The following is a 12595-nucleotide window of genomic DNA, read 5'->3' as shown; positions in this document are numbered from 1 at the left end:
TTTCTTCTTCTGTCGTTTTTGTTTGTTTTTTTTTAAATCTGAAATGAAATGGTTTTTTGTTTTTTTTTTTTTTTTTTTTTTTTTTTCTTTTTCTTGAATTTAAAAAAAATAACAGCAGTTCGTTTAAGGAATTAGTCTCTTCTGCCAGGGATTAAGAAATCGGGTGTCAGTGTTTAAAACGCTCGTTAAGCCCCGACAGGTCCATATTCTTCATGTGAGTCCCTCGTCGGCACGTGAGGGGTCCGGTCACGTCCTTCAGGTGTGAGCAGGGAATGCAGGAAGTCTCATGGATCCACGCCGGGGAGGAGGAAGGGGCAAACAAAGGAGAAACACCTCTTGGTGATGTTCCAGAGAGACTTACCATCCGCTCTTCCCGCCGGCACGGCAGCGACGCCGGCAGCCCGCGCGCCGGAGCAGCTCCGCCCAAGAGTCCCGCGGTCACTTCCATGACCAGTGCAACTATCATAGACTGGATTCTTTGGGAGGAAAGTCCACGTTCGTCACCATTGTGACCACAGTCACGATGTCCTCTGTGGTTATAATGTTAGTCAGTTTTTGCATCTGGATGATCCTCTCCTCCACGCAGCCGGCGGAGAGCCGCGCCTCGGCGTCGTGATCCCAGCACTCCTCGATGGTCTCGCACAGCATCGCCATTCCCTGCGGAGCCGGGGAGAAACCGGCACACGCCGAGTCAGGGAGGGGGCACCCAGCTAAGAACAAGGCATTTAAGGTCCACCTGCCAAATGTGAACCCTGGTGTCCAACAGGACATGGTGCTGGATTTGGGTTTGATGGGACAGGACACGGTGTTGGACTCAGGTTTGATGGGGCCTCGGGTCTGCTTCGCTATATTATTATTTATTATCATTATTATGTTATTATTATTATTATATTACGATGTGTTATATTATTATGTATTATATTATTCTTTCTGATATTTAAACACTGTCACAGCAGTGAGCAAACCCTTCCCCTGCAGTGCTGCAGTATCATCACAGCATTCTAGAGGTGAAATTCTTCAGCCACCAAGTGTCACTTCAGTGAAAAGTGACTCAGGAATCTCTTCTTTCCCCCAAAACCTGACAGAATCATTTTCTAACACTCAAAGAGTATTCTCAGATGAAGAACACACTAATCTGCAGCCCATTTAATTCCTACTAGAATTATTAAATTCTCCCCAGGACACCCCACGGGCTGGGCAGGATTCGGGCAGGATTCGGGGCGGTTGGTTGGTAACACTTACAGAATGTTTCTGCCAACACTCCCTCAGGACAGGCCTCTTCTTTTTATGGACCACCACCTCCTGCATGTCCTCCAGGGAGGGGTGCTGGCCAATCTCCTCCTCAAAGGGCAGCATGTACTCATCCACGGGGCCTGCACAGGGAAAAGGGGTTCATCAGCATCCTGGAATGGCTCGGAAGGGACCTCAAAGCCACCTGGAGCAGGGACACTCTCCTGGAGAGGTTGCTGGGACACACAACATCCCAGCCCAGGGAAAACAGTCACATTCACTCAGTGGAATTTACTGCTTGAAAGACTGACTCAAAATGCAACTTTTCCAAAAACATTTAGAGCCTTTTCCCTTACCCTTGGCTAATCCTGACTTGTCCTGGCGCCCACACAAGATTTCTCTTTCAAAACACTTGTAATTCGTGCTTCAAACTGAACCTGGGGCTGAACTCGGAACAAACCAGGTGTATTAACTCCAGGAGTTCCACAGGAATTGTCTCTCTTCCTTACCAGGGAAGGCAGGAGGATTCCACGTGTCAGAACGCTTTTCCTGGGATGCCAAACCCTGGAGACGCTGAAGGCCAGTGACCCCCCATGAGTTCTGCCCACCACCCGATCCCGTTTGCTGACACACACCCGGCCTCCCTGCAGCCCTCCCGAATCCCAGGGAAGGATCCCAGGGCAGGATCCCCCACCCCAGCCCGTGCCGTACCGTCGGAGGCCGTGCAGCGCGAGGCCAGTTCCCAGAGCACCAGTCCCATGGCGTACATGTCGATCCTCAGGAACGCGTCCCTCTGGAAGTTGATGGCGCCTTCCAGGACCTCCGGGGCCATGTACCGCCGGGTGCCCACCTGGAGGGGCGGGAATGGCCGGGATGAAACATTCCCGGGCCTAGGCCTTGCTGAGGACTAAAGCTTGGAACTTTCATCCCTTAAGTTTCTCCACGTTAACGAATAAAACATCGTAAGATTCTTATCCGAATCCTTCTCCAGCGGGATGAAATAAGGGAGAGAGGCCACGCAATGAGCCTGAGGGGGAATTTTCTGGATGCTGGAGATTCCTGGGAATAAATGGGGATTTACCTGCCCGTGGGTGTCTCCTGCAGATTTCCCAGCCTCGAACTTCAGAGCCAGCCCGAAATCAGCAATGCAGGCAGTGAGGTTGTTCTTCAGCAGCACGTTCTTGCTTTTGATGTCCCTGCCAAGGGAAAGGGAAGACCCCGAAATTAGGGATCTAGAACAGGGAATACTGATGGAATTCCAAGGAAAAAGGAACATCATAACCCGGCATTATGGTGTGGGAGGTAAGAAAATGATAAAGAGGGAGATAATTTAAACAACAATCAATATAAATGCTATTATTTATAATATAATAATATACACATACAATATACATTTATAATATATAATATAAATTTATAATATATATTTATACTATAATAATATAAATTTATAATATATATTACAAATTATATAACATTGATTTATATATAATTTATATATAGATAGAAATATATAACAAATATAATATATAAAGAAGTGATATGATATTAATACAATAAAACAAAGAACATTGTATGAAAGGTAAGAAAATTATAATGAAATAGGTAATTTAAACAATGAATACAAATATTTGTAATATAATATATATTACATTATATATAATATAATATATATTATTATATTATATATACTATATATACTATATATACTATATATCAGTACTATACATTATATATAATATATATCAATTATATATTGATATATAATATCAATACATTACTATACATTATATATAATTTATATCAGTTTATATATAAATTTATATAACAAATACATAAAATATTTTATGTAATAATATAAACCAAAGAATGATTAAGAAATAGATAATTTAAATGAGAACACAAATATTACTTACAATATGACATATACAATATATAATATATATTATATTAACGTAATATTAATTTATATATTTATATATAAATATATATAAGTACAATATAGAACAAATATATAAAATAATAGAATATTAATAGAAATATAAAATTTATACTATATATAATAAGGTATATATATTATATATCAATATATAACTGTGTATATAAAATATATATATAAAATATGCCTATAAATATTATATATAAAATATGCATATATAAAAATCTATCTATATATTTAAAAATATGTATTTATATATAAATATATATAAATATATACATATAAAATATATATAGTATATAAAATATATAATATATTATGTAATATATAATGTGTGAATATATAATATATAGTATATATATTATATAACATATAAAAATATATATATATAAATATATAATTATTATATATAAATATGTCTATATTATATATAATTCGATATGATTTTATTATAAATAAAAATGAATACAAATAAAATAATAATAAACCCTTGGATCACCCTTGCCCATCTTCATCCTTATGGGAACAAATGAGACAGCAACTGGGGCTAATGTTGTGCCTGCTTTTGGAATAAACCCGGCTGGGTGATGGCTCTGTGGATACCTGGATCCATGGATGCATGGACAGCAGGTGCCAGGGCAGTGCCAAGGCAGCTGGAATTCCATGTTAGGAATTAATTAGGGCCTGGCCTGTGCCTGCTGGGCCAGCAGGGAACAACCCCTTGGCAAGGGGCACCGGGCTGGTCCCTCCCAGGAGCCACAGAGCCCGTCCCTGGGGATGCAGAGCCCGTCCCTGGGGATGCAGAGCCCGTCCCTGGGGATGCAGAGCCCGTCCCTGGGGATCCAGAGCCCGTCCCTGGGGATGCAGAGCCCATCCCTGGGGATGCAGGAGTACCTGTGGGAGATGGCGGGTTTGTGGCCGTCCTTGAGCCCCGGGATGTCCTCGTGCAGGTAGGCCAGGCCCCGCGCCATGGTCTGCGCGATGTGGCACAGCTCCGTCCACGACACCACGTTGGCCTTCAGGAAATCCGTCAGGGAGCCCTGCGGGAACAGGGAGAGCGGCCACGGGGCCGGGTCAGGGCTCCTTCGCTCTGGGAACACCCCGGGATCTTGGGGAGCCGGGGGGGAACAGCTGTAGGGCCTCTGGCTGACAGCCTGGCCTTCCTTATGGACAGCAACACTGTCACAGGGAAACACACTCTGAAGAAATGTGGAGTCAAAATGGTTCAACAGAAAACACTGGATGTATTTTTAGATAATCCTGTTTGTGTTCCTCACTGTTTATCACCACAGAATTCATCTGGGTGGCTTTGATTTTAGAGATCATCGACTAACCCGAGGAGAACAAAAACAAACCCCCACGAGCTCTGCAAGGTGGGGTTTGTTTAACTCACAGGTTTGTGGGGCATATCCACAAATACCCTAAAAAGTATCCTAAAGAGCAAGGAAAAAAGGCGGAATTAATTTTTGTTTGTTTGTTTGTTTTCTGGTAAATCAAACCTGACAGCTTTCTCAGCTGTCTGAAAATAAACTGAAGTCATTTCACACCCAACCAAAGCGACCAGCGAGCGAGAACTGTTTTAGATTTTGTGTTTTAGCTGCCCAGATTCCACATTTGTGGAACGTTCCCGGGGCTGCTCCTGCTCTGCAGGTGCCCTGGTGCCCTGGGCTCCGTGCCCACCTTCTCGTGGAAGGCCGTGATGAGCCAGAGGTCCACGTCAGTGCTGCTGCCCCTCTTGGCTTAATCCATCCCATTTGTGTTTCTCACTGTGGTTCTCACAATAAAATCGATTTTGATTTTATAGATTTTATAGATTTTATAGACTATCAAGTCTTGGCACAACAGAATTCATCGGTGTGGCTTTGATTTTAGAGACTATCAACTAACCCGAGGAGAACAAAAATAAACCCCCACGAGCTCTGCGAGGTGGGCTTTGTTTAACTCACAGCTTTGTGGGGGACATCCCCAAACATCCTACAAAATATCCTAAAAAATATTCTAAAAAATATTCTAAAAAGGAAGGAAAAAAGGCACAGTTAATTTTTGTTTGTTTGTTTTCTGGTAAATCAAACCTGACAACTTTCTCAGCTGTCTGAAAATAAACTGAAGTCATTTCACACCCAGCGAGCGAGAACTGCTTTAGATTTTGTGTCTCAACTGCCCGGATTCCACGTCTGTGGAACGTTCCCGGGGCTGCTCCTGCTCTGCCCGAGCCCCAGGAGCCCCAGGTGCCCTGGGCTCCGTGCCCACCTTCTCGTGGAAGGCCGTGATGAGCCAGAGGTCCACGTCGATGCTGCTGCCCCTCTTCTCGGCGCCGATGAACTGCAGGATGTTCTCGTGCTTCATGCCCGGCAGGCTGTAGATCTCGTACTCGTTCTGCCACGACTGCTTGTCCTGGGACACGAGCACAGAAATCCTGCTGAATGCCAGGGAAATGGGGAGTCTTTCCACCAGGAAACCCCCTCCCAGCATTTCAGGTGGCCAAGAACCCGTGGGATTTCTCCCGGAGAACGAGGACCGGCCGTGTTTCTGCACCTCGGGTAGCAGTGGGTGGGGTTGGGTTAATTATGAATGCCATTAATTATTAATGCCATTAATTAATCCATCCCAACAGCACCATGTAGGAACATTCATATTCTTTAGCTTGAGTGGATCTCACAGTTCTGGGCCCAGCTTAAAGCCAGGCTTTCCCAGGGCACTTTTTGGGAACTGAGTGTTGTCTCCCTCGACTGAGGCCCATTTCACCGGCCCAGTCCCTTCACTGGAATTCCAGGTTTGAATTCCAGGCCTTTCCTTCTGAGCACAATTTAATTTGATTATTGACTGGCCAGGAGGTGTGTTTTCCTGTGTGCTTCAAGCTGTTGGTGCTCCATGTGTGTTTTTATGAGTGGAGACACAAAGTTTATGTTTCAGTATCTCAATTCTGTGTTTTTGTTTCCCATTAATTTAAATTTCAATAACAGCATTAAAATATTTATTTTAGTTCAGTGAAACCCTTCCTGCATCTTTCACACCTCAAAGACATTTCGGTTTGGGTTTAGAAAATTAAGTAAAATCTCTCACTGGGGCAAGAAAAGCTGGTTTAATGGGATGATATTAGAAAGAATCCAGGATCCCAAGAATTCCTGCTCACCTGGATGGGGAATATTTTCACTGCCACGTATTCATTGAGGAGCTGAGCTTTCCACACACACCCAAACCTGCCCCTGGCTTTGATCTCCAGGAGCTGCAGAGGCTTCAGACCCATCAGTGGGGACGGTGGGGGAGGCCCAGGATCCTGGAATGGGGGGAAAACGGGAATTAATGAACTCTGCTGGGAATGGGATATCCAGGACAGCACCTCAAATAAAGGCTGGGATCTCGGGAGACACCGGGATCACGGAGCCAAACCCCCACTGCAAGGGATTCCCCAAAAAACAGACACAAAGGGAACTGGAGTGGGATGGGAAAACATGCTCATGGATGGGCAAGGGGGCATGGAACACACCTGGATAACCAGGAGGGACAGCACAGCAGAAACTAAGGAATTGTCTGACCAGGAGGGAAAGCAGAGCAAAAATTAAGGAATTGTCTGACCAGGAGGAAAAGCACAGCAGAAATTAAGGAATTTTTTACCAGGAGGGAAAGCACAGCAGAAATTAAGGAATTTTTTAACCAGGAGGGAAAGCACAGCAGAAATTAAGGAATTGTCTGACCAGGAGGGAAAGCAGAGCAGAAATTAAGGAATTTTTTAACCAGGAGGGAAAGCAGAGCAGAAATTAAGGACTAAAGATAATCAAGCTTTACTTGTTGCTTTGGAAAGAGCTGGAATTGGAATGAGCACCTTGGATGCTTTCAAGGATTTTCGTGCACTTGGGTTTTTTTTGTGTTTCTGGGACTTTGTGTGACCTGTTGAACCCTTCACATCCAGGTTTGGGGATCAGCTCCTCCCCAGCCACTTCCATGGCTCCCAACGTGTCCCTGAAATCTGAGCCCTCGGGAAGAGAGCTGGAATGAAAGCTCAGGGATTATCCCGGCCTGTCCCAGAGGGTTTGTACCCTGGGAGTGAGATGGAGCTCCCACAGGGCTCTCCATGGACCCACATCCCTGCATCCATCTTACCATGGATCGGGACAACTTCCCTTCCTGGCAAAGGGAATGTGTCAGGGAATGGCACATCCTGTATTTCCCATTTTATCCTGTATCCCCACGGGAACAGAACAAAGACATTCTCAATTTTCTTGCTTCCTCCTGGGCTCCTCCTTTGCCCTCCAAGCCTGAAGTTTTCCAAACCCTAATTCCACAGATTAATAACTGCAAAAAAGAACTGAAATTCCGACTGGAGACACGTTGAAATACTCCAAAAAAAAGCAGGGAATCCTTTCCCAGAGGTCAGTGATGGATGTTTACAGCTGTTCCCTCAGAACTGCTGGCTTTGGGTGGACAACAAACACAGCAAAGGAGGTCTCAGAGGGAAGTTTTCCCTCCCTTGGTGCCTTTCGTTCCCTCCTGGAATATTCCAGGGGAAGCATTGCCCTCAGTTTGGAAATACAAATGCTGGGAATTGTTCTAAGTGCAACTGGCAGCAAGATTCCCAAATTTACTGCCCAGAGCCAACTCTGAGGTGTAAAATCCCGTTGTTCCCTGCCCCCTGAGCAACCCTTGGGATTTAAGAGTTGTAATTAATTATTTAAAATTTTGACCCTCCTGCTTTGCCCAAATTTGTGGGAAATAAGCTCAAATCTCCTTTTGCTTCAGTGCCTTGGATTCCCCTTCCTTTCCATGACTCCACCCCCAAACCCTGCTGGGATTCTGGAGGGCACAGTGCCTGGATTCTTTTGGAACCACCAGGAAAAGAACCCTTCTCTGGGATTTGATGGAGAAAAAACCCCTTCCCGAGAGCTGAAAGTGAAAGTGGCAGCGGAATCTGCTGCTCCCTAATGGCCCACTGGACCACAACCCTTCCCACCTCCCAAATTCCTGTTTCCTAGAAAGCCCTGGCACTGCACAGGCTGTTCCCAGGCCCTGACCCAGCCCCTCCCGGGGTTTCCCTTTCCTGGGGAGACGTTTCCACGGAGTCAAAACTTCCGGACTTTCCGAGGCAGCAACACCCTTCCCACCCCCCCCAATCCAAACAAACCCCGGGACTGAGTGGAAAGCAGAATTCCTGCTCTTACAGAACCAGAAAGGAAAGTTCTCCTTGTTTTTTTCCTTGATTTTTCTTCTCGGTTAAAATCCAACTCCACAGCTCCAGGGACTATTTTTACACAGAAACATTCCCAGCTCCAAAGCAAGGATGTCCCACGTGCCACAGGCACCATTATCCCTGGGAGGCTTTCTGGGATAATCCCATGGCGCCAAGGATGAGGCTGGAATGTCAGCAAAGCCCTGCTGGGGATAAGTTGGGATCACAGCTTTCCCCAGCTGTCCAAAATCCAGGGCCCAATTTCCCCTTCCCACCCTTTCCCTTGGAAGGAGTCACACGGGGAGAATATTCCTGAAAGAAGGAATGACTTCCAGGAATAAGGTTTCCTAAAGCACCCTCAAAAATGGGTCTGGAGGTCAGAGAGGAGCTTAAGGAACACGGAACACAAATCCATTAAAAGCACTTCCCTGACTGGGATAATCTGAAGCCAAACAGTGAGTGGAGACTGAAGGAACTCTGACAATTCCTTCCAGGAAAATATTTAAATATTACTCCAACCTAAACCCCTCTACTTTCTCCTAAGTGACATTTATGAACACAAAACGTCCCCAAACACAAACAGAGGCTCTTACCTCGATCATTATATGAAAGGCATGCTTGGAGAGAGGAGAGAACAAGGCAAGAGAAGTTACTGTTTGCACCCAGAACGGCAGGAAAAAGCAGATTATAGGAGATAAAGTCGGTTAGTGGTGAATTAACAACAGGATTTGTGGGGGGGGATTGTCTTGTAGCAGTAATATCACTCAAAATCAGAATTAAAAGAATCCAGCACTGACATGTGAGCAAAGAAAACGGGGAGAGCAGGGTTGTTACACGGACAATTAGCTGAGGTAGTTGATAATTAGAGCCCGAAATGTCCATTCCAGGTGTTACAAAGTGGACTCGAACCCGCCGGGAATTAAACTTCCAAAGGGATGGGAACGCGTTCCCTGCAATGCCCCCAGTGCCCACGAGGGGGCAGCGCCGCACCACCGGAATTCCCGGCACTTTGCTGGGAATGTCGGAGTTAATCGGGAATTTTAGAACTCTCAGATTTGGGCTCCATTGCTGAGTGTTGTAGAGAACTCCACGGGCAGAGGTGGGACTGGGAGTCGGGAAGGGGAACACACAGCCCAACACTCATCCCAACACACATCCCAACACACATCCCAACACACATCCCGACGTGAAAGGTCCTTTCCAACAGGAATTTACAGACTGTGCAACAAAACTCATCCCAAACTCATGTCCCAGAGCACTGAAAATTAAAGCCTATTTTAATTTAATTTATTTTGACTGAACCACCTCAGTGTCACCTCAGCAGAGACACCTCTGAAACTGCTCCTCAGCTTTGTCCTGGAGAGGCCCTGGCCCAGGTTGCCCAGAGAAGCTGTGGCTGCCCCTGGATCCCTGGAAGTGTCCCAGGCCAGGCTGGATGGGCCTTGGAGCAACCTGGGATAGTGGGAGGTGTCCCTGTCTCCATGGAACTAAACGATCTTTAAGGTCCCTTCCAACCCAAACCATTCCCAGATTCTGTGATTCCTTCCCCTCAGCCCTTTCCTTTGTCTGGTGTAACTGGACAAGCTGCTGTTGGAAGAGCATGGAATTCCACCCCTGGATTCAGCTGCCCTGTGGAATCACCCATCCCTCTCCTCTCCCTTTCCCTTTCCCTGCCCAGGACGCTCCGGAGTGGAGCCAACGGGAGCTTTTCCCTGTGTTTGGGCACTGCTGAGCACACACTGGGCATTATCCAGATCACTGAGGGCTCAAGGATTTCTTGGAGAACAGACTGGCTGGGAGCTGGATTTATCAATCCAGTGCTGGGAGCAGTGGGATCCACCAGGATCCCCCTCCTGCTGTCAGTCAGCACAACACCCACGCCGAGGGTGGAGCCCCTTTTTCACTCCTATCCACTAGGGAAGTTCTCCAGCTCCTGAGGAAGATGTGAATCCCCCAGGAATAAGCAAAAAGAAAAGTCTGAATTCTAACATTTTGCTCCGAGCAGAAGAACAAACTGCAAAAATGAAGCTCTGGGAAGTGAGTCCCCTCCCAAACTTCCCACTGGAGCAGCTCCCCCCAGACACTGGGAAATCAGACACACATAGGGGTGTTTTTAAAGGATAAATTTATGCTCATTTAAACCTTCTGTCCCAAATTCAGATTTCTCAGGTGGATCCACACCTCCTCCCTCCACTCTGACAGGCCCAATCCCAAAATCAAACCTTTCACTAAGCCAGGACTGAGGCAAACACGGGGTTTGCAACACAATGCTCTGCTTGAATCAATGCAAAAGCCCGAAGTGACCTGAAGTTCACCACAGAAACACTTTTAAAACTGGTTTTTAATTTTAATTGTGCTTTCATTAAGAAGTTCCCTTCAGGTTCCCATTCAGGGGAAGATCGTTTGAAGTCTGGATTTGTTTTTACTGCTTGGAACAGCCCTCGGATTCTATTAGGGAAAGAAAAGGACTCAAGTTCTAAGCTGTTCACTCACTGCACATCCAGGACTAAATCCTTGTAAAAACCCCTCTTCCCTTGCACTTCTCCAGGGTTAAAATGTTTTTATCTGATATGGTTTTATCTAATAAAATACCTGGAACAAGAACAAGAAAAAACTGTGGCTGGGAGACCGAAATGGGGAAAACCTGAACATCTGATTTAACTTCTTTCTTTCTCCTGTGGTTTTCCCAGTGAGGCAGAGGGATAAAGATCATCCCAGAAATTTTAAGTGCATCCAGTGGATTTAGAGTTAATTTAGGGAATAAAAAGCTGGGTGTCTATAGGAGACGACCCCAGTGAGTTCAAATGTTTCACAAAAATCACAAAGACAGGTTATGAAGGTTCTGTGAACCTGTAAAGCCCCTTTGCAACCCTCTCAACAGATGACTCCGATTTTAAAAACAACCCAAAGCAAACTAAAAAGCAACTGTGTGATCCAGCAAGACATTCCTAATCCTTTTTTTTTTTGGGGGGGGGGAATTTTATCAAAACATGAACGTGTGCTTGCTGTGTGATTAAATCAAACGTAAATAAGAAGATAAAACAGTTCTTTCAAAGTGTTTTACAGATGGATTTGTTAATAACTCTTTGGAGAAGGTAAAAAGTGACAGGTTTTAGGGAATTATTCAGCTTTAAGTGGACAGTTCCCCACACAGCACAGTGGGAGCAGAGGAGGAGGTAAAGCCAAGACTAAATGCCCTTTATCTTTCATTCCAATCCCTGTTTTCCAGGGAATGTCTGCTGTACATCTGACCCATCCACTGCTACACAAACACTTCAAACCCAATCCATTTGCCTCCAAACTCTGCTCCTGCCCTAGTTATTAAATGTAATATTAATAGTTAATCTATTAATTGCATGAATGTGCAGTGGTTATAAAGTTACTAATACTTTTCCCCCTCTTCCCACTTCCTGTGTCTCCTGCTCCAACCAGCTGTAATCAGATGGAAAGTGGGGAATGCTTTATACCTTTGATTTACATAATGATTTCATTTAGTTCTTCAGGCAGGAGGAGCTTTTCCTGCCTTTCCACATCAGCCCTTAATGTCTGTTCACCGCAGGAGCAGCAAACGCTGCCACACCACAACCAGCCCAGGCACCAACACACACTGATCCCAACAGGCACAGTCTGGGCATGGACAGAGCAGGTGATTACCCTGCTTATTAAAAATTTGGGTGTCCATCCTGTACCAAGCACAGGGTGAGGAGAGAACTGCAGGAAAAGGAGGGAGAATCTCACAGTTCTCGCGATCCCGTATTTAACCCTCGCTCGCTTTCCCACCCCTTCACCCACCACTTGATTCCCTCAGGGAGGAAATCCCGGGCTGAAACGATCCCCACAATTAGCACTCAGGGAGCTGATCCTACAGGGGAGATGGAAAGTCCCAAATCCATCGAAATCTGGGTGGGCTGAGGTAATTCTGCCGACAGCTTGCGGGGAGTGCGAGGAGCTGCGCTCGGCTCCTCACGGACAGCAAACAGACTTCCCTCCCGAAATTATGTGCTTGTCACTTGGCAACAACATATGGCCACTGCCTGTCCCCAAATTTGTCTGATCTATTACCGTGCAACTGAAACCAAAACAACTGATTGAGCAGGCACAGCCAATCCCGGCTCCTGGAAAACCCTCCAGCCGAGCGGCGGCACTGGAAACACGGAGCACGGACACCCGGCCTTTCTAAATGCAACCCTACCCAAAATAACACGTGTTTTCACTTGATTTGATCATAAATAGCATCAGCATTTATGAGAGGATGTGTATTC

The 12595-nt window shown here is 45.6% G+C and overlaps 1 protein-coding gene across 2 annotated transcripts in view; it reads right to left on the bottom strand.

Moving 5' to 3' along the window:
* Window positions 1–64: 64 nt before the first annotated feature.
* ACVR2A (activin A receptor type 2A) overlaps window positions 65–12595 on the bottom strand; it is a 46146-nt gene continuing 33615 nt past the window's right edge. Inside the window, exons 5-12 of one of the 2 annotated variants that reach the window (XM_027721036.2) lie at window positions 8927–8950; window positions 6303–6446; window positions 5420–5563; window positions 4064–4209; window positions 2312–2426; window positions 1942–2080; window positions 1243–1373; window positions 65–657 (exon numbers count right to left, since the gene is read on the bottom strand). In XM_027721036.2, the coding sequence (XP_027576837.1) occupies window positions 463–657; window positions 1243–1373; window positions 1942–2080; window positions 2312–2426; window positions 4064–4209; window positions 5420–5563; window positions 6303–6446; window positions 8927–8950 (1038 nt within the window). In that variant the 3' untranslated portion in view covers window positions 65–462. The remainder of the gene's footprint in view (window positions 658–1242; window positions 1374–1941; window positions 2081–2311; window positions 2427–4063; window positions 4210–5419; window positions 5564–6302; window positions 6447–8926; window positions 8951–12595) is intronic. The other variant, XM_027721037.2, reaches the window with a different exon arrangement.

This window comes from Pipra filicauda, unplaced genomic scaffold (assembly GCF_003945595.2).
Source record: "Pipra filicauda isolate LSUMZ 115617 unplaced genomic scaffold, ASM394559v2 scaffold152_size1767362_pilon, whole genome shotgun sequence".
NCBI lineage: Eukaryota > Metazoa > Chordata > Aves > Passeriformes > Pipridae > Pipra > Pipra filicauda.
The sequence above is the reverse complement of the archived record's forward strand: the minus strand, read 5'-3'. Positions and strand labels throughout refer to the sequence as shown.